The sequence below is a fragment of the Lactuca saligna genome, chromosome 2 (assembly GCF_052625555.1).
Source record: "Lactuca saligna cultivar CGN05327 chromosome 2, ASM5262555v1, whole genome shotgun sequence".
NCBI classification, from domain to species: domain Eukaryota; kingdom Viridiplantae; phylum Streptophyta; class Magnoliopsida; order Asterales; family Asteraceae; genus Lactuca; species Lactuca saligna.
Genome location: NC_136418.1, coordinates 48,968,292 through 48,991,202, shown reverse-complemented (window position 1 = coordinate 48,991,202; position 22,911 = coordinate 48,968,292). Strand labels below are relative to the sequence as shown.

The 22,911-nt window shown below is 33.2% G+C and overlaps 2 protein-coding genes and 1 long non-coding RNA gene across 6 annotated transcripts; 2 read left to right on the top strand and 1 right to left on the bottom strand.

Annotated features, from left to right (window-relative positions):
- The first annotated feature begins 1,633 nt into the window (after positions 1–1,633).
- Positions 1,634–4,910, top strand: LOC145030933 (uncharacterized). 4 transcript variants are annotated; one of them, XR_013676749.1, is made up of 6 exons: positions 1,634–2,049; positions 2,542–3,556; positions 3,631–3,687; positions 4,340–4,458; positions 4,550–4,588; positions 4,726–4,910. It is a non-coding gene; the product is annotated as an uncharacterized LOC145030933 (long non-coding RNA). The 4 variants fall into 4 exon arrangements; XR_013676750.1 differs by having other exon boundaries at positions 1,634–2,654; positions 2,748–3,556; XR_013676748.1 differs by having other exon boundaries at positions 1,634–2,670; positions 2,748–3,556.
- Positions 4,911–12,357: 7,447 nt separating this feature from the next.
- On the top strand, positions 12,358–15,546 carry LOC145029687 (uncharacterized). The gene is made up of 7 exons (XM_078978179.1): positions 12,358–12,403; positions 12,519–13,291; positions 13,374–13,577; positions 13,772–13,995; positions 14,065–14,263; positions 14,351–14,408; positions 15,338–15,546. Exons 1-7 carry the CDS (start codon positions 12,358–12,360, stop codon positions 15,544–15,546), a joined length of 1,713 nt encoding a protein of 570 aa, XP_078834305.1.
- Positions 15,547–21,121: 5,575 nt separating this feature from the next.
- LOC145028868 (akuammiline synthase 1-like) lies at positions 21,122–22,533 on the bottom strand. The gene has a single exon (XM_078977581.1). It carries the CDS (start codon positions 22,513–22,515, stop codon positions 21,160–21,162), a length of 1,356 nt encoding a protein of 451 aa, XP_078833707.1. The 5' UTR covers positions 22,516–22,533; the 3' UTR covers positions 21,122–21,159.
- Positions 22,534–22,911: the final 378 nt, after the last annotated feature.

Sequence of the window (22,911 nt, the reverse complement as noted above, 5' to 3'; positions counted from 1 at the left end):
GGTTTTTGACTCAGAAAGCTTCTAAAAAACAAACAGCTGCGAGATTAAAAGTGCTGCGCGTGTGCTGCGCCGCGCAGCAGTAACAGGTTTGAAGAGGTTTTTTCCAAAAAAACAAACAACACCCAAAACAAAAAAACTCCACTTAACATAGAAAACCAAACAATTAATAGGCTAAAACTACCCCTGAAAAAGGCAACTACCCTTCACGATTATTAAGAGCTAAACTGATAACCACTAACTAATTTTAAACTAAGATAAGATAAAATACTTGTTGATTTCCCATGTGATTCCCTTTCAATCGGATCCTAACTGGACGGGCCAGGGTCTTGACGGGGCCTAGCTGCATTATCCTCCCCCACTTTGAAAGGACTCGTCCTCGAGTCAAATGGGTTGTCCTGCTCAGGGAGGAACGGAGATAGATCTGCAACATTGAATGTGGCCGAGGCCGACACATTATAGTGCCCAGGTAGATCTATCTTGTACGCGTTATCATTGATCCGTTTCAATACCTTGAATGGTCCATCTGCACGGGGCTGTAACTTACTTGCTCGACCCCCAAGAAACCTATCCTTGCTAAGATGGATCCACACGAGATCACCCTCCTCAAACACCACCTTCTTACGTCGCAAATTGGCCCTCCTTTGATACACAATATTGTTATTGGTGATTTGATCGCGCACCTGTTTGTGGATATTCTTAATCTGATCCGCCCTCTCTTCCCCTTTAGCACTAAAGTACTCAGCAGCAGGTAAGGGGGCCAAGTCCAAAGGCGTGAAAGGATTTCTACCATACACAATAAGAAAAGGACTCATCCCTGTTGACCGATGCGTGGACCTGTTATAGGCGAACTCAGCTTGAGGAAGTACTAATTCCCATTGCTTTGGATTCGACCCCACAAGACTCCGTAGCAAATTTCCAAGGCTTCGATTCGTAACCTCTGTCTGACCATCACTTTGCGGGTGGTGCGCACTACTAAAGTGAAGTCGGGACCCCAACCGCTTCCACAACGTACGCCAAAAGTGACTCACGAATTTCACATCCCGATCAAAAGTCAACAACTTAGGCACACCATGCAACCTCACAATCTCCGTAAAGTACAAACGAGCCACCTAGACTAGCATTATAGGTCTTGGCGCATGGAACAAAATGGCTCATTTTAGAGAACCTATCCATCACGACCATGACCGAGTCTTTCTGCCGTTGCATGCGGGGAAGTCCTACCACGAAATTGAGGCTAACATCTTCCCATGAGCCCTCTAGGTAACGGCCTGTCACTACAAACAAAATGTTATTTAGTGGCACACCTTTTTAATGACATATCTTTTTATGCCACTATAGTAAGTTTTTAGTGACATATTTTATGTGCCACAATAAAGTTAATAGATTTAATGGCAGTTATAAATTTATGTCACTAATATTAATATTTATTAGTGGCATAAAAATGTAAAATGCTACTAAAAACTATTTTCTGTGTCATTTTTTATATGCCATTAAAATATTATTATGTGATTTGACCGACTTTTTTTTGTGCCACTAAAAAATTGAATTTCTGCTTAATCAATGGCATTCTAATGCTCACAGCATCATACCAACATCATAAACTTAATTTCAATTTTCCTCATTTTTAATTCTATCTATCGAAGTAAATCAAAATTTTAACTTCTCACCTACTTTCCCTTAAATTTCATTTTCGAACTTATTTTCCCAAGTCTGAGTATGGTTCTAATTTGAGTATGACCCTAATTTTCAATTTCAAAATTATAAGTCTTCGATGTATTTTAAGGTATGTCATTATTAGTAATCGATCGTGATGAACGCGAAGAAAAAACCCGTTGTCTACTAATTTCATCATATCATCGATGGATATCAATAATGGTTGTTCAAGAGGAAGTGAAAGAAAGGGATTGGAATCGACGATAATATTTTGCTAAGAGTAGTTTTCGGAGAGCGGCAATATCGTGAATGTATAATAAGGAGCTGAATGATGGCGTGCTTCTGGATTCTCCGCTAGCACTAGTGGATTCTGATGAACGACAACATGCATATCAGGTTAGTTTTCGAGGCGTGCATTTATTCATCTCAATCTTGTAATAACAACACTAGGTTGTTATTGCTTAAGAAATTATAGCCAACTGTAGATTCTGATGAACGTGGACCATATCTTCTAATGTTTTTGTATTGTGTAGAATATATGTAACAGTTGTGCTAACTGTTTGACGAAATGCCTCAGAGAAGAAACAATAGTGTTTGATGAATTACAAGCAATCAGAAATGATGTATATATATCATTATTTCTTTTTAAGGACATTTTTCCTGTATAACCATGGTATCTGGAAAGAATAGTCAATTGTGTGACAGGTTAAGTTGGTGTGAGGAGCATAAAAACTGAACTTTGGTAGTAGAATTTTAAACATGTAGTTAGAAAATCGAACCGATAAAAAACATTTCATGTTGGAACTCGGAGCAAACTTACAAATTATCAACTGATATTAATCTTGTTTTCTAATAAATTGTTGCTTGAGTGAATTTGATGTGTTCTAGGCAGGATGCATTTACTTTGGGTTTGTTGGTGATGCCTCAAAGATCTCAATCAGACTTTGTTCGGGATAAAAAGCTCGCGTTTTCACAAAGAAGCATGTCATTCGAAGACCATGGTGCATCTGATCTCAAGTTGGTTACTTTTCGGATTATTATGTGATTACATACTTATGTTAACTATGGTTGCCATGTCTATGTTGTTGTTGTAGTCATGTTGCAGTCATCTGATCACACAAGGATGTTCCTCACACTATTAACCATTCTATCATTGGCTGCCTTGCTAACCTATATTCAATGCATAAGGAAAGTTCTATGTTCTTTAAGCTTGAAGTGTTCCATGAATATTTTTCCTTTTTAAAATTTCACCTTAAACATAAATGATTTGAGTACGTATGTGAGATCAAATTCTCTTTTTAGTTTTTATTAGAAAGGCCTTTGTTTTAATTTATAATAAGTTGTTTCTACAACCAAGGATTCTAAATATGTGGGCCAGAAGCATGAAAGAAAAAAGTAAGGATGAAATTTATTTTCAAGCTTTTTAGTTTGTTTGTTTTGATGTACGTACTTTTGCCCACTATCATAATATGTTTTTATCTCCATTCTATGATGCTTAGATTTATTTTCATTTACACATTGATTATTTTCTTCCATTCCATATAGTTATTCTATATTTGCCCACTATCATAATATGTTTTTATCTCCATTCTATGATGCTTAGATTTATTTTCATTTACACATTGATTATTTTCTTCCATTCCATATAGTTATTCTATATATTTAAGGTTCTGTTGAAAAAGATATGTCTTGACTGCCAACTATGAGAACAAGGACCCTTAACTTTTAATCATCATACAATCTTTTTATGTTTTTGTTTTTGAGGGTATTAACTATCATAAAATTAATTTATTATTTATTTATTTTCTGTTCTTTTTAATTTCCTTTGTATTTTACACAGACCCATATGGTGATATCGTATGTCTCGTGTGATTATGATTTTAAGATGACTATCCAAATCTAGGTATTTAATGACAAATTTTGAAAAGTTTATTACTTTCAAATATATACAAACTAATCTACCCTCTCTGTTTGTAGATGGAGCTTATCTCTAAAATGTGAAATCCAGATCATAAAGATTCATGGGTTGAAATGGTGAGGAAATAAAATTTCATCATTCTTTATTATGTTCCATTGTCATAGTTTACATTTTAATTCATATACATTGACCCTAAATTCTAATATATATTTATTAGAAATGAATTAAGATTAGACTTTTTTTTGTAAAGTTTTAGCCAAAAAAGTTGTAATGTCATTGGCAAGATTGTTTAAATTTACTCATTTGCATAGCACGAATCATTAAAAAAGGCAATGACATGTTCTTTTGTGAAGAGTTATCATCATGTTGTTACAGGTAGTGTCAATTTGCCTTATATCTGTAAATTATATATTTGATTTCTAATAGCCAATTTATATGATATTAGTGCTTTAATCTTGCTTGAAAGTAAAATATCAGACATGGTCCCTGTTTGACTGCAAAATTACAAAAAATTTCTGACTGTAAAATTACTGAAATGATTACTGTATGACTATAGAGTTACAAAATGGCCCATTTGTATACTTTGCATATATGGTGTCTTAATACATACTTTTTTAGCCTTTAATTGATGTTTATCTAATGTACTTTACTATTTTTTATAATTAGGTGCCGAAAGAAGGCACGAGGTCAAAACACTAAGACATGGAACATGAGTAGTTCCCAAAAATTAATAGTGGCAATCTTTTTAAAATTTGTTTTCTTATGTAGGCTTCCCTACAAGCCATTCAAGTGACTCTACAAGTACCAAAGGATCTAATGATATTTCAAATGTGTTGGAATGGCATACTCCAAACATGTCCGAAGTTATTAGCAATATGAAAATATAGGTACATATGTCATCTACCATTTGATTCTTTTTTTATTCATTTACCCTATGTTGTAGTAGTGCTGACCGATGTTTTCATTAATTTGTTATAGATCCACCAAATATCGTCTTCTGAAAGTCATCAAACAATGGTAATCATTTTTATCTTTTCTTTCTACGGTTGTTCTTATATACATAGTTGATTTGTGTTCAACGTTTAATTATTTACTTTCTTAAATATATCTTATATAAGTGTATTTTGAGTTATCTTTATTTGTGTATCTAACAGGGATTATTCGTATTTATTCATTATGAGGTTGTTCAAGATAACATGAAGTTTGGTGAAGAAGTTCAAAGGCAATTAAGTTTAAAGTTTTTTTTTTCTTTTGTTTAGATATTTTATTTTTAGCATCTATGTGTTTCGGCATTTATACTTGTTTGACATTGATGAAAAACAATTGATTTTTTATTATTTTCGATGGTTTATAATTGTAATTAGCCTTTTTATATCATATAATAGCTAAAAAATGTGTCACTATTAGTAGTGTAATTTTAGAATTGCATGAGTATTAATGTCATAAATTATGGTTTTTTTTTTTTTTTTTTTTTTTTTTTTTGGTATTGTGGCAATTGAAAAAGTGCCACTAAAAGTAACATTGATTACAATTTCAAAATGGTATTTACCGGCACAAAATATATGCCACAAAAAAAACTAATTTTCTACTATGGCAATTAAAGAAGTGCCACTAAAGCCCTAAAAGGCTGCAACGTCAAAACGGAAAAATGCCACTAAAGGGTTTTAGTGGGAGCGCTTCTAGTGACACTTTTTATTTATGCCGCTGATTCTCTCGACATCCTTTAGTGACACTTTTTGTGTTTTTAATGACACTTTTTGTGTGCCACTAAATGACACTCTTTTTATAGTGTGTAGAGACCCGCATTTGATCGATGTGTTTTGGCAACATGACATGTTCGACAGCGATCAACAATCCGCATGACAGCAACACTCATCTTTGGCCAAAAAAACGTTCTTTTACGAGTTTTAACGTTTTATCTCGTCCAAAATGCCCTGCCAACGCCCTATAGAAAACCAAACAATTAATAGGCTAAAACTACCCCTGAAAAAGGGAACTACCCTTCACGATTATTAAGAGCTAAACTAATAACCACTAACTAATTTTAAACTTTGATTTCCCACGTGATTCCCTTTCAATCGGATCCTAACTCGATGGGCTCGGGTCTTGACGGGGCCTAGCTGCATCACAAACTATGATGAATCAAGCCCTAACTCTAGTTCTAATTCTAAGTGTCTATTCTTATATAGATGCAATCGATGGTAGACCTGAAACTAACTTGCAGATAACGAAGAAGGCATTTCATATGGCTACGAAACACACTAACCAGAAAGTTTCACGGTAAATTAACCCCTAACGAAGTATATTGTGAAATTAATCTAAAACTAACCTAAGAGGGATGGGATTTACCTGAATCGGAGGTTAACGAAGAATACTTTCAGATTTAAAGATATGGAGGTTGCCGGAATCGGGTGAGTATCGTCGTCATCTGTTCGAACAGAGATGGTGAGATAAAGCAGAACCTAATTACACTTTGTCAAGAGTGATAAAGTTGGAGGGAAGGAAAGTTACACCACCTTCATGAAGATGGAACTGGGTGTGCCAATTTCAGCAAGAGAAAAAAGAAAACGTGCGTACCCCAAATAAAGTTTCCGTCATCGTTCTCTCGCTAAACGTAAACCAGATGGCACAATTTTTTATCCTACGCTGAACCCTAGCTAAGTGCCTTCATTTTTCGAGTGATTAGCGAGGAATAGTGGTGCATAGTTAAATACTTGCGAGATCCGTAGCTAATCCCTCGGTAAATCCTCACTAATATTCCATATATTAAATAAATAAAATAATTATCAAAAACACGGTAGATCTATCGTATTTCCCTATCTATAAGTCTAAATTTTGCTAGAGAATAAATGTATAGCTGAAACTCAAGTTTCTATTAGTATAATATTCCAAACCCGAAATTAACTATAAAAAAATATCTGAAATAATAAAACAGTTAATAATAATCATTACTAGGGGAAAGAAATATATTATTAGAACATTTCTAAATCAACAATATAACAAATATTGACAAATGTGGAATGCAATGTCTATGCTATTATTTCACATATCCCACGTCTCTACTCTCATAATAATTCCTTTCATACTAGGGGTAAAAATCATGAACTCTAAGCACGTCAATCACAATTGTTAAACAACATTGTTGAAATAGGTGGTAATTTCCAAGGTAATCCCAAAAGTGTAGGACATAATCCCAAAAGACTGGACGTAATCGTAAAACTATGAGACCTAATACCAAATGAACATGATATAATCCCGAGTATATAACATAATCAAAAAAAGTACTGGAAAGTATCCTAACACATACATAATGTAATCCAAAAAGTACGGAAGATAATCCCAAGAAGTACAAAACGTAATCCCAACAAATATTCGGGATTCCCAACAAGTACATGACATAATCCCAAGAATGTTAGATGTAATCCACAAAGTGTTCGAATTAATAATAGACAAATCTCACCCATCCTAAGTGTATGTACAAGTACATAATAAAAATCATTTCCACAATATCAAAGTTGTCCTCATTTACAATCGAATACCTTTCATAAATTCATACTCCACATATAGGATTCACACCACATAATTATATGATATAGCATAATAAGGAAATTGAAGTCATAAAAATAAGATAAGAAAAAGGAAATTGAAGTCATAAAAATAAGATAAGAAAATGTATTGTTTGGTAATGAACTCATATCAAACTTTGTATGCTAACATCTAACAAGCTCCTCTAAGTGTAGGAAGGGTCCAGGAACAGTTCCTCAGGTGTAGACTATCATTCATTGAGTTGTTATGAGATATAAAATGGTTATGGAACACCTATATTATTATAATAAAAAATAATAATTAACACTAATAACTCCCACTAAAGCTATTTAAGTTAATAAACTTAGCTCAATCATTTAACCTCTAAATATCAATAACCTAACTTTAAATAATCAAGTGGAAGCACCTAATTGATCCTTTAGTGATCCAAGGTCAAACTAGGAATTTTGTGAATCTTTACATCTTACTACATAGCCCAAGTGTTTTTACAAAGGAAACACACTACATGCTCCCAGGGCCGGTCCATTCGTTTATGATGCCCAAGGCAAGATAATAAAATAATGCCCTTATTTTGTACCGAATAGTCCCAACATATTTATAATTTCTTTTAAAAACAAATATGCAAATAACTTATACTTAAAGAAAATTCATATTAATACAAACAAACACAATCCCAAATGCATAAAGTGTCATATGGACAAAGTATTTCAACTGATAATGGCGTGTGCGTATATAACGAGGTTTTCAGGCTTGTGCGTTGTGACAGGTGTTTAAGCAACGTTTTTTTGTGATATCGATGTAGCATTTGAGTTATGTTAAAATGTGTGTCGCAAAATCATAAAATAGCAAACAAAGATAACAAACCCTCAGGAGTCATTGATGTTGTCTATACTTTCTGGTTGTACTCCAGTAACAAATAAAGATAACATACCCTCCCCATTATTCCGATCTCTTCCTAATTCTCATCATCATCAAATTCCAATGTATTTCGATCCCCAAATGCCCATTTCCCCACCCCCTATTTTGGCTTTTTTCTAGTTTGATTTTGAGATGCTTGCTGGATCGTCATTTAAGAACCAAAGTTTCTAAAAACAACATAGATGATGAAGGGCTCTTATGACATTCTATGATCAGCATCTTCCATGGCAAGCTGCTGCGCTTTTCAAAAGAAGAATTTAAATTCAATCACCACATAGAAAACCCCAAAATCTTTATAAAAAAAAAAATACAATTTCGAAAAGTATTATTTGGATATTATCAACAGTTCAATAAAAATTGAAATTTCAAACTTATTTCTGGAAAACAAAAGCTTAATAAAAAGTGGATAAGATTTAATAAGGATGCACATAGAGATGCTTGTCAAAGACATCAAATTTGAAGAACTAAACATAAATTATCATGAAATTACAATGAAGCTACCTAAACAAGCAAGATTTACTGTTGTCATGAATATTAGCAGATAAAACAAAATTTTACCTAAAATTAGTAGCGTAAAACCATCCATGATCAAATTTCAACATCTAATTCCATTGTTGACAATGTACTGCATGTTTCCTCCACTAAAGAATAATTAATGTACCTGATTTCAGTTGTCCTTTCATCATCTAATACATAAATTACCATTTTCATAGCAAATCAAGAAACTTATCCAAAAAAAAAAAAAACATTATTTTTGTATAATATTAATTGGGCCAGTTACTCCTATGATTAGCAAAATAATTTCACCCAAAATTTGAAGAGGGGTTGTCCAGCAATAAACAACATGAAATCACCAAAGACAGTAAAATTTCAAATTAGAGAGAGGTCATCGATTATGAACAGAGAGGGAAAAAGAGGCATACTCAGGTATAACCAATCGTTCTAGAAACCTTACGATCAACTTGAAGTGGCCAAACATTATGTAAAATAAGTCCAACGAGATGCAGACCCCAGTAGAAATATACTCCCATTTCTTGTAAGCATATTGTCGAACAACTGTTGTACACATGCCATTTAATGGGGGAGAAGATAAATGACAGTCCATAGATGTCGGGACGATAGCTCCAAGGCAGTAGATGAATACCAAAATTCAAAGAGGAAAGAAACTCCACATACAAGATTAAACAGCATGAAGAATATTTAAACGCCTTTCAATTTCACGAATAATTCAAATAATCAGTAGTTAACCAAATAAAGGAGGATGTTCGATGTGCTAGATATTCGAATAAATGGAGTAAGAGATGTTTTTATATGTTACAGTCTCTTGAAGATGTCGACGATTTATCCCTTTCTTATGGAGGATACGGAGCGCATAGAGAGATTTCTCCTGGTCAATTGTATGCTAATAATCATGTTTCAAAGGACTTCGACGTTTGAGTATGTATTCAAACTTCCGACGTTTTTTTTTTTTTTTTTTGACTATTTCGACATTTTTACTACGTCCGTCATGATTATTGTGTCGAAGAAAGTGAAGGGCATGTGGCGAAGATTATCCACTCGTCAGCTTATCGACGATGACGGTGTTTGTGTCTTTTTATTACTGCACAATTAGCCCCTAAACATTTTAAGTTTTGAAGTTTGGCCCCCAACGACTTTAGTTTCACACATTTCACCATTTTTTTAAAACTTAAATATCAATATGGTCCTCGTTATATTTCCATTTGTTAGGTGTGATAGTCACAGTGATTTTATTAGATTATTTCTCATTTTTTTATGTTAGCATTTGTACTTTCATCGGTAAAAGTTATTAGGAAACCTTAGATAGGTTCCAAAAATTAAAAGTATTTAATTACCATTATTTTTGGTCACTTGGTCTTCGTGTAGTGTGTATCATTTTTTTTCTATTAAGCCTACAATGTCGTGACTGTTACTTTTCTCACTAAGTCTCCAAGACCATTATTTTCTATCATTAAGCATATCCAATGTAGTGAATATTATTTTTGGTCATTAAATCTTCAATGCAGTGACCACTAATACTTATTATTATGTTAGAAAAAAATTATTTTAATTTTATTTTATAGTTTAGTGACTTGTAAATGAAGACCTTCATATATAATAATAGTCATTAAATATTTAGCAGTACTAAAATTCAATAATTATTAATATATGATGACAAAATGATATTGTTAATGACAAAATGTTCGGTCGTCACTAAAAATCGGTCACTAATAAGGAGCTTTCCGGTAGCAATAGTATGTCGCGATTATGAGTACATTGGTTACTATAATGGACAAAAAGTTAAACTATGTTGTTATTATGAGTACATTGTTATATAGGATAAAAAGTATAGTATGTTTTTATTACTGATTAAATTTATAACATGTTCCTATAATAAACTAAAGTACATTGTTATGACGGTTTAAAATTTTAGTCGATTTAATTACTATATATGTTTTCTTACCATTCTTAGTTAGAAAGGTTGCGTAGAGAAATGGCTAGCCTTCAGGAAATCGAAGCAGAAAGGGAAGTGCAAAGGGAATTGAAAATAGATGAAATGCAAAGAAGCAAGCATTATTTGAAGTCCAAGGACAACTTTTTTCTACCAAAGCAATCCACCTGGAAGTCAGCCGAATAAAATAAAGACAAAACTTCAAAAATGGTCCTTGTGATTTTCGAAAAAATCAAGTTTAGTCTCTAAGTTCAAAAAATCTCATAGATAGTCTCTGTGGTTTCAAAACATGTAACATTTTGTCCTTCCGTCTCAGTCCGTCAGCATTTCACTGTTAACTTAATTTTTGATTTTATATTGCAGGGATAATTTCGTCATTTCAGTTGTAACATTCTCTCTTTAATATGAAATGATTACCTATTGCTTGCACGTCACTACCCATCCCTCTCCCAAGAAGATAACCAGTTACATCTGTATTCAGTTACATTTGTATTCATCAGGTTCATTCTCATCGTAGAAGCAAGAACAGAAATTGGGATTTAGGGTTTTAAGCTGTAGGAATTGCAGTGGTGCTATCAATATGGTGTTTTCGAGAAAAAATTGTAACCGTGGAGGACTTATGAAAAAGATACGGTACAATGCTACAACAAAACTTGTTTTTTCTTGGTTGGTTGTGTTCACGTAGAGAAATCTTGATTTTACTCTTTTTTTTTTTGTGTTTGCAGAAGGATATGACAACTATTTCACATTGAAGATACACTACAGTGGTGTCTTCACCAAAGCACCTGGAAGGAAATACGTTGATGGTCTTGTAGCATATGTAGATGATGTTGACACTGATTTATTTTCAGTTCATGAGATTAACGACATGATCTGAGAACTAGGGTACAAAACTGAGCAAACCCTTTACTACCATTTCTGTATCCCTGAATACCCTTTGGAGTATGGCTTATTGCCTTTAGGTAATGACCAAGATGTACTTAAAATTGTATCATATGTCCCTAAACATAGACTTATTAGGGTGTATATTGAAACTGGCCAGACAAGGGTAGCTAGTTATTACAAGTCTCATTCTAAAGTTGTTATTGATGAGTTGGAGCCTGATAGTGTGTCACCTGAAATGAATAGAACGAAACCTTGTAGGAGAGAAACCGGATCATGTAGTAGAAAGCTTGATCTAAACAAGTCTATGAACCCTGATTATGAGCAGTCACAAGTATTAGATGTAGATGAAGGGCATGATTGCTCAAAAAGTATTCTGCCATTTATAAGGTCACAAGCTAGCAAACAAAGTCATGTCATTCAAGAGGAAGTGGTGAATCATGAAATTGAAACTCAACAAGAAGTGATCACTAGTGCAGTTGAAACTGAAGAACCATTGGGAACTTACCATATATAGGAACCAAGCTGCCAAGCTGATGATGAAGCTAATACTGCAACAATTGATGACTATGAACCATTTATAGAGGATTACTCACTTTATGTTGATTATGATGCTGAGTTTAATGTTCAAACTTCAGTTGAACAACAACCAGAAGTGGATTATCTAGAGATTATGGTGAGTGATGATAGTGGAGAGCCATTCTATTATGAGAGTGGCCATGGTTCTGAGGATAGTAGAGATGATTATGATGACAATGAGTATAATGTGGATGAGTCTAACATACAATTTGATGTAGATGTAGACATGAGTGAATTCCATAATGTGGTTGATGTAGATGAACATGGAATCTTGAACAATCATTCAAAAGATGAATGGAATGACATGGTTGATGATGATTTGGAAGTTATTGCCACTGATGATTATCAATTTGCGGGATTTTCATGAAGATGATAAGAAGAGACTGCTAAAATAATTGAGTAAGTCAAGTACATGCTCACATGGAGAGGCTCATGTAAAACCATTTCAGATTGGCCAGGTCTTCAAAATCAAGCGTGATGTTAAAAACTACATGAACTCACACACTGCAGCAACAAGGAGGTGTTTATAGCTAGCAAAAAATGACAAAATCCGGATTAGGGTGAAATGTAAAGGTTTTGTAAGTAAGCCATCTAAAGTAGTTGATGGTGGTGGTCCCTCAACTAGAAGTAGGGCAAAATGCAAGGGTAAAGATGTAATTGCTAATAAAGGTACATGTCCATGGGCAGTCAAAATATTGAGGGCTAATGAAAATCGGGATTGGTTGGTGAAAATAGTACAGGATGAGCACATATGTTTGCGAACAAGGGCAGTTAAAGCTTGCACTTCCAGATACATAACAAACTTAATTGTTCAACAAATTCAGAGTAACCCTAAAATTCCAGTGAAAGCTTTACACGAAGAGTTGTGCAAGAAACTAGAGGTAGGAATGTCATTGCAAAAGGTTGCTAGGGAAAAGTCAATGGCTAAACGTGTCATTAGTGGGGACTACCAAGTACAGTATGGATTTTTGAGGGATTATGTGTTGGAGCTACTCAACACTAATCCTTGTACAACAGTTCAGTTTGATGTGTATCTAGAAACCTCCCTGCCTATTACCATAATAACTTTTAGAAGAATATATGTATGTCTGGGTTCATTAAAGTTAGGATTCAAATCCGGGTTAAGAGATTTTCTAGGTCTAGATGGTACTTTCATGAAGGGCCCTTACCCTAGGCAAGTGTTAACTGGTGTACGGTTGGACTCAAACAATGGCATATACCCTGTAGCATATGGAGTGGTAGAGACAGAAACAACAAGTAGTTGGACCTGGTTCTTGGAACTGTTAGGAGAAGATCTGGATCTGGGAGCATTTTCAAACTTTACATTCATTTCTGATAGACAAAAGGTGTGTATCACCTAACTTTTTTTTAGTGTCATTTCTAAATACATTTGGGTAACTGATGTTGCATACATTGACTTTTGTTTAGGGAATAATACCAGTAGTGGAGAAGGTATTCCCTAGTGCAGAACATAGGTTTTGTTTGAGGCATATCCAGGAAAACATGAAGAAACAGTGGAAAGGAAAAGACTTAAGTAACCATATTTGGGAGTGTGGTAGAGCAACAACAGTCAATCATTTTAACAGAGTAATGCATGAGTTGAAGAAGATCAATGAAGAGGCTCATGCTTGGGTGTGTAAGATCCCATCAAACACTTGGTCTAAATCTCACTTTAGTGGTAAGTTTCTAGAAATTTATTGATAAATGTTAATCTTCCTTGTTGTGTGTTTACTAATTGTGTAATTGTCTTCTCTTAATATCTATTATTCCGGAAGGCACAAAATGATTTTTTGTTGAATAACCTTTGTGAGGTATTTAATTCTAAGCTAGATGAAGGTAGGGATAAACCTATTATCACTTGCTTAGAGTATATTAGAGAGTATCTCATGAATAGGTTATGTGTGGTGCAAAAGGAAATAGATAAGTGTGAAGGACTTCTAACCCTTACTGCAACTATAGTGTTTGAAAAGATTAAGACTGATGCAGCTAAGTATGTGGCTAAATACAATGGGACAGGAAAGTACCCAGTGGCAAACACATGGCAAGACCAGTATGTGGTAAACTTGAATGACCAACGTTGAAGTTGTAGGTTTTGGGAGATTACAGGTTTCCCATGTAGATATGTTGTTTGTGCTATATGGGACAAAATTGAAAATGGTGAAAATGCCCCACATGTTGATGAATGGGTCCATCCTTGCTATAGGTTATCAACATGGAAAGCCATGTATTTCAACAAAACTGATCCATTGAATCGACGTTCAATGTGGCCTAAAAGTGACTGCCCATTCACTTTACTTCCACCAAAACATAAAAAACAGGTTTGTATTTCAAGTAGACCAATTATATAGTAAACATGTGAACATGGAATGAATTCAATTTTAACTATTGTGTATCAATATGTGTAGGATGGAAGGCCTAAGAAGAAGAGAAGCAGGGGTGTTGATGAGCCAAACAGCCAACCTGGTAGATTGAGCAGGAAATATCTGGCAGTCACTTGTTCTAAGTGTCATAACAAAGGGAACAATTCCAGAACATGTAAAGGGCAGGGAGACAGTTGTGAAGTTGGAGGGGGCTGAATAGTATTGTTAGTAGTTGGACCTGGTGCTAGTGTTGTAGGTCTTTTGAAACTAAAGTCATGTGTAATTGTTTGAAGATGTATTAAGAACTTTTCAGGAATTGCATGTAATGCTTGTGTTGTAGGTCTTTTGAAACTTAAGTTAAGCTTGTGTTGTAGGTCTTTTGAAACTTAGTATGATGGTTGTGTTAAGAACTTTAAAAATTTTCATGTAATGGTGTGTATGCAGTATGCACATTTTGGTAATGAATTAATTTGTTTTGTGTACTACCCTTCACAGATCAATTAATAACATTGTACATTTCAATTGCAAATCAAAACATTCTTAAATGAGCATTTACAATACACTTAACAATTGCATTTCAAAAACATTCAAGAAATTGAACAATCAACTATTACAAACTACATTCCATTACCATTACCATTACCACTCCATTACACATTAATCTGATACATAAACCAAATACAACAACACCAATTCCAAAACCTCCTACATAAACTGAAAGCAAAAAAACCCCTATTCGGATAGAATAAAAAAAACCCCTGCAATGGTTACAAACCAAAAACCAAAACTCCATTACCATCAAAATGTTCACAAGATACTTAGAGATTAAAATAATACCAAAAAAAAACACCCATGAATAAAACAACACCAGCTGGTAGTTCCACAATTCTGCACTTGCAATGACAACCCTCTCTTCCAATCGGTTCATTGATCTTATCAAACCTAGAATCACCACCAATGCCCAAGCACACATAGGAGGATCAGACCATCGAAGGAACCCACATCTTGTACAGTTCTAAAATTGTCTTCCAGGGTTACAATTCGTCCATCAAGTGATCTTCATTACTTCATTCCCACATCTGCAAGTCACCATCTTTGAATCAGAAGCGATTGGATGTCGTGAAGGGTGCAACGGTCGAGCAACAGTGGAAGGGAGAAGAGAGATGACGACTGATAAAGGTAAAGGGTTTGCCCAAAAACCGGACATGCAGTTTCTTTTAAAGAGAGAAGGTTACAACTGAAATAACGAAATTACCCCTGCAATATAAATTAAAAATGAGTTAACGGTGAAATGCTAACGGAGTGAGCCGGAAGGACCAAATGTTAAAAGTTTTGAAACCACAGGGACTATCTGTGAGGTTTTTTGAACTTAGGGACTAAACTTAATATATCTGAAAACCACAGGGACCATTTTTGAAGTTTTGTCTAAAATAAATATTTTGTTTCTAATCTAAAACAATTTATAATTGTATGTAGATTGCATGTATTTTGTTTGACACTTATTATTAGGATGTTTAATTACTTATGCTAGACTATTATTAGACTTTTTAATGTATTTGTTTTTTTCTTCTACATGTGTTAAAAAAAACTGGATTTTTTATATTTATACGATTTTCTTTAAATGATTTTACCGACGGAATAGTGACTGAAACATTTATCATGTCAATGTATGACAGTCGGTGTCCGTCATTAATCAGTCACAAAATCAACCGTTCGTGATATTTACCAATGAGGTTTTTACCAACCCACTTCCATCCAAATTTCCTACAAAAAACGGGTTATAGGAAAAACCCTCGTGGGTAATTTTTCCTACAAATTAGCTACAAACCTACCTACGCATTTCCTATGGAATATTTTGTTACAAATTTAACTACGGAATACCTACGGAACACGTTAACTGCGGAGTACCTACATATTACCTACGAGTTATTTACCTATGAAACACCTACAAAATACATGCAAATTATTTTCTTACAGAATATCTACAAACTGATTTTCTTACAGAATCCATACCAACATCTTTTTCCTACAAAATACCTACCAACATCTTTTCTTACGAAATACTACCAACTACTTTTGCTATAGATTACCTACATACTTTATTGGATTTTATTTCCTACATAATATTTATTTCTTACAAATTTTCTATGATTTTTTTACCAGTTTTTATTGCTATATTAAATTTATAATTCCTACAGAATATTTATTTCCTACAATTCAGTCAAAAATCTATTGCTCTATTAAATTTATAATTTAAAAAATATTCAAATTTTCTGCTAAAAAACCAAATAAATAATTAAAATAATAGTCAAATACCATTACATTCATTAACATTAAAATAGTCAATAACATACCATTCATACATTCAAATACTCAAAATACCATTACAATACCAATACCATTATAAAAGCTAAGAACTAGTCAATAACATAACATTCATTAAGTGTTTTAAAACAAAAACTAAGAACTACTTGGTGGATTACCGAACAAATTGATTTTTTTCATAAAGGCCGCCAATTGTCGTTGCACTTGCAATTCCAATTTCATTTCGCATTTGTTGCATTTGCAAATTCATTTCACCTTGCTTTTCATCCATGGCTTGTTGCATGTTTGATACTTGCTATCACAACTCATTTACCTAAATATAGCAAGATAAACACATACAATTAGTAAATGTAATTCAACTTTAAACCATGATTGCAATGTACTTTACTTTTAATTCAATACAAAAACACACTACTCATAATAACAATGTACATTGTTTTTAATATCCATAATAATAACTTTTAATATGCATAATAATAACATAATATATTTTTATCAATTACAGCATTGTACTTTACATTTCCAATTCATAATATCAATGTACTTAAATTATTATCAATAACAACAATTTACTTTACCTAATATCAAAAATAGCAACATACTATAATTTTCACCCATTATAGCATTATGTTTTACCTAATTTAATAATAGCAACATAGTATCATTTTCAACTATAAGAACAATGCACTTTACCTAATATTAATAATGGCAACATATTTCAATTTTCACCTGTAACAACAATGTACCTTACCAATATCAACATATTTTTTTCATCGATATTAGCTACCTCTTTACTTGATTTTTTTTCTCTATAATATATTATGCAAATAGTTCTACATCCTGTTGTGACTTTGCAAAGTCAGCAGAAGCTAAAGTTGACTCATAAGAATATGCACCCGTCATTAGAAAGTGAAGATCCGAGTATCCTGCCCCATAGATAGGACCTTTTTGTTTCCTACCTTTCCTTAGCAATTGTGTTTGGGTCCACAATTCAGGATCATTCACATTATGTTGAGTCAGATCATCACCGTATTTTTCAGATAGGGCTTTGTTATATGATTCCAACAGTATACCAAAAGAACGCTTTTCTCATTGTACTATAAAGTAAAAAACCAATATTAGTAAATATATAAAAAGATAAAGACAAATTACGATCGCCACCCTAGATGTCTCATCCACAAAAGATAAAGACAAATACATGATATACTAAACATATGTTGTGTATGTAAATATGTGTACTTATTTGTATTTGTGTATAGAAAATAACTTTGATTTAAATAAATAAAGAAAAGTTCTAAATGAGTAATGGTTCTAATGATACATACGTTTGTATGCAAGTTTATGTTATGTATAACTTGATTAAAACAAAGCAATGAAAGTATAATGATGTTGTAAAAAAATGAAACGAAAAAAACGATATTTGGCCCTCAAAAAATAAAAAACACATAAACAACCGTCGGTAATCTGTATGTAAATACCTACGGATTACGGATTACCTACAAATATAGGTAATCGGTAGGTAATCCGTTGTTATTTACATATGGATTACCTACGGTTTTTTATTATTTTCTATTTTTATAGGGTCAAACGTCATTTTTTTTTTGTTTCATTTTTTCCCAACATCATTATACTTTGATTGCATTGTTTTCACCAAGTTATACATAACATAAACTTACATACAAACATATACGTCATTATAACCCATTACTATATATATAATATACAAAAACATGTCTATGTTTGTTCTTATGCAACAATTATCATCATTAAACAAATACATGATATACTAAACATAATACATACATATGTTGTATATGTAAATATGTGTACTTATTTTTATTTGTGAATAGAAAATAACGTTGATTTAAATAAATAAATAAATAAGTTCTAAATGAGTAATGGGTTCTAATGATGCATACGTTTATATGCAAGTTTATGTTCTGTATAACTTGATTAAAACAAAGCAATGAAAGTATAATGATGTTGTGAAAAAAATTGAAATGAAAAAAACGACATTTGACCCTCAAAAAAAAGAAAATACAAAAACAACTGTAGGTAATTTGTAGGTAAATACATATGGATTACCTACAAATATAGGTAATCGGTAGGCTTGACTGGCCTTAGGGGAGTTTAAGAAGTGCCATTGAATAGGGCCCACTCTTTAATAGGGCCCAAAATTTTGTGCACGCCCAAATTAGTTTTTAGGTTATTGTTTGTCCAATGTATACAACAACAGAGCAGACGTATGCATCAAATGGAGCAGGAAATTAAATTGAAGTTTATCCAACGATTGGTTTCTCGATGTTGGATTTTACGCATGAAGAGTGAAGACATTTGGTTTCTCCTGGTAATATGATTTTTCCATGTGTGCCCTGCTATTATCTTACAACCTCAAAACCCTAACTCCATAAATACTCAAGTTCATCAGGACTATATCTTAGCAAAAAAAACCCAACTTTGTTTACTGTTCCTGTCTTGCTTCCTGATTTTCCTCAAACGATTCAGATTTTCATTTAGTGATTGGAGCTACGATGTTCTTGTCAACATGAATTTGGATTTCATTCTTGATTCTTCAAGTCTCCAAGGTTATTGTCTTCTATTTTTACTTATCTTTTTGTTCTGATTTTGTTGCTTAATGTGGTAAATTTTTCTTTTGAGTTTATGATTAACCGTTACCATTATAGTGTTGCTGAAGAGATTTGTTTGTGTTGGCTGTCACATTATCCTTGTTCTTGGTTGTTGCTTAAGAAAATTTTAAGAGGTAATTCAATAAATCTTATTTAACTTTTATATTTTTATATTTGTGATTTATACATTTCAAAATTTTATATTTCTTTCTTTCTTATTTTGATTTTATATATTTCAGTTTAATCAGTTTTGGCTTGGTTGATCAAGTGCAAGAAATCTAAAAATCAAAGAAGAAAAAGAAATTTGCAATAAGTGATGTTTTTTTTCCTTTCTATGGTATGTCTTTTGGAGTTAAAAACTATGAATGTGGATATGAAAAACATAAGAATTTTATGTATATTACAGGATGAAATAAAAAACTAGAGTTTCATATATATTAGAGTGATATTTTGTTCTTGAAGTTTATTATGAGATGGAATGAAAAACTAGAATTTTATGTTCTATATTATTTTATATTTTATAAGTCTTAGGGCCTATTTTTCCTAATTTGCACATGACCCTCTTAATCTCGTGGTCGGCCCTGTCGGTAGGTAATCCGTAGGTATTAACTATAGATTATCTACGGTTTTTTTTTTCAAAGGTCAAATGTTATTTTTTTCGTTTCATTTTTTACACAACTTCATTATACTTTGATTGCTTTGTTTTAATCAAGTTATATATAACATAAACTTACATACAAACAAACGTATTCATCATTATAACCCATTACTAGATACATAATAAAAAAAAACTATCTATGTTTGTTCTTAAGCTACAATTAACACCAATAAACTAATACATGATATACTAATTATTATTATTTTTAATTGTTTGTGTTTTAAATATGTAAAAACAAAACGATAAAAAAAAGTTTTACGACTCAAATAATGAAACATAATAATAATAATAATAACAATAATAAAAATAAAACAATAATAATAATAATAATAATAATAATAATAATAATAATAATAATAATAAATCTATTTCGTAGCTATTCTGTAGCTATTTTGTAGTCATTCTCTTTCGATGTTAGTCCATAGCTATTCTGTAGCGAATTACATACGAATTTAGTTTCATCGCTGTTCCCCTAGCAATTTTGTAGCCAATTACTAATAGAATACCTAGGATTTTCGTCTGTAACTATTCCATAGCTATTTGTAGCTATTGAGTTATTAAATTTGGACATCCCATTTCCTAGGTATTTTGTAAGTTATTACCTATATATAGAAATTTTGTGTAGCTAATTTTCTATAGCAAAAACGTTTGTTTTCTAGTAGTTATCGGAAACAACCTCTACCGATGGATAAGGTGTTCGATCAATGCTTTTCCAGTTTTCTAGTGGTGGCAACCCCATGAAATTAACCTCTTACCGGCGTCGTTGGAAGTGTGAACACAACAAAGGAGAGCCATCTAGAGGAGCGTGGAGATGATTAACTTTGCTTCATCTCGAATAATAATTGATAGGGTTGAAGGAGGAGATGTGGTAGTGTAAAAGGAAGTGAATGAGAATATATAATGAAAGAAGTTGTGTGGGCTAGCGAATTAGCGAGTTAGAGGAAATAGCGGGTATATCTTTGATAAGTGGTATAATGATGGTTTTTGGATAATATATAAAGTAGTTCTTTTAATGAATAACTCTTAAAAATGTTTATTTAAATAATAATAAAACAACTTCAAATGATATCTTTTGTTCTTTTAAACATTATCATTATTATGATGAATCATGTTAATTTTTTATAAGGATTAAATTTGCTCAGCTTAACTGCACATATAACGATAAACAACAAATCACGGATTCAATCAACCACTAGAAACGAATCCAGCCAGTACACTCATCCCATTATTAAAATTCTACAATATTAAATCCTGATTTGTGATATTGAAGCAAAGTCACGGTAGGAGATGTTGTTGACTTCAAATAGTCTCATGTCGTCTTCTTCCAGACTCACCATGGCTTCAATACCGTCTCCATCTGGTGTATCAGTCAAGATGAAAGTGTTCTTCACTAACACATCTGCAACGCTGACCCACTTTGGAGATCCCCATCCGAAATCCATTTCATAAAAAGATGCATTGCACATACTGCTACACCTGTAAACATCAAGATCATCAAACAACTCCTTTACATTGCCTGCAAACTCCCTAACATCCTTCAACCAATCACTCAAATCTTGATTATTTCCACCCTTACACACTCCTTTGAGCCCATTCTTCAAATCAAGTACCACATTACTTAAACTTGTTTCCTTCTGATCATCGTTTGATATTGTGAAATACCAACTGAAGTTTCCGATAGAATTTTCGGGTAAGGGTGGAGTCATTCGTGATCGCATGTTCACCAGTTGAATCCATGTTGATTTTCTAAAAGAACCCGTTTTAGCTATTGATGCAGCCATCACGCATTTGTAAAGATGTGCAGTCACAACTTGAACCTTCGTGGGGTTTTGCACAAACCCACCAACAGATTTTTTCAATCCGGCTATTATCTTTGCATCAAAAACGTACCTCTTTGTGACACAAGTATTACTTTTGTTCATCACTATTTCAGGCACCCTGAATCCAAGATCCAAAGAAGGTATGGATGTAGCAAGGATCATCGGTGCTGGTATCACCTCGCCACGTGTCATGGCAGCCCAGTCACTCAGAAAAGTAGCAACCGACGTTCCATCTGCAACCTTATGGGATATGGAAACAGAAACCACCATTCCACCGCCTTCAAAAGATGTTACCTGAGCTGCAAAAAAACTCTCATCTATACATGACCCTTTCCACAAAAAACCTTCAGCAAACAGTAGCTTCTGTGTCTCGAACTTAGGGTTTTGAAGGAAAGAAGCTAACCCACACCCCAAAATCTTTGCTTCCACAAAAACCACTCCATGATCACCACAATCAACCGTGATACCATCTTTTTGAAGCCTACCCGCAAAAGGGTAGTACTTGATTAGGGTTTTAGATAGTGATTCCTTCAAAGCAGCACTACTGGTTAGACTTTTGGACTCGTAGACAAGCAAGATCGGATTATATGAGTGCAAAGTGAGTTGATCGAGCAACGAAAGTTTAAAAGTTTTTAGCTGATTTGGGGTTGGAGATGAAGGTTTGATGATTTCTTTGGAGATTATCTCCATTTTCATTGACGTTTTGGCAATGTAAGAAGCCATGTGATTCATTGACCTTTTGGCCATGACTGAAGCCATGTGTGTACGAGTAGAATACATGACGATGACTACAGAAAAGAGACGCCGATGGTCTTCTTCAAATGAAAGTTTCCATCTCTTTATAAATACTTTGAATTGTCTGTCTCATAATATAAAAAGTTTGAATTTATAAGATTCCGTTAATGAATTCCCGCCTTCCCATACTACGTTCCCTTGTCTTATTCAAATGCTTTGTGTTCTTTAGTGACTAGTTGAATTATTGAAATATTTTATTTGAGATAAATAATATATAGCTTATTTTTAATTATTACTAGTGTCAGCAAAGTTCTAAAGTGGTGACGTTCAAAATAATCAAAGATGTTGGGTTTTTCTACTAATTAAACGCTATAAGTTCGAATTTTAATTCGATACCCTACACCTAGGGCGGATCTTTATCAGGGCTAGGGGGGCTGTGGC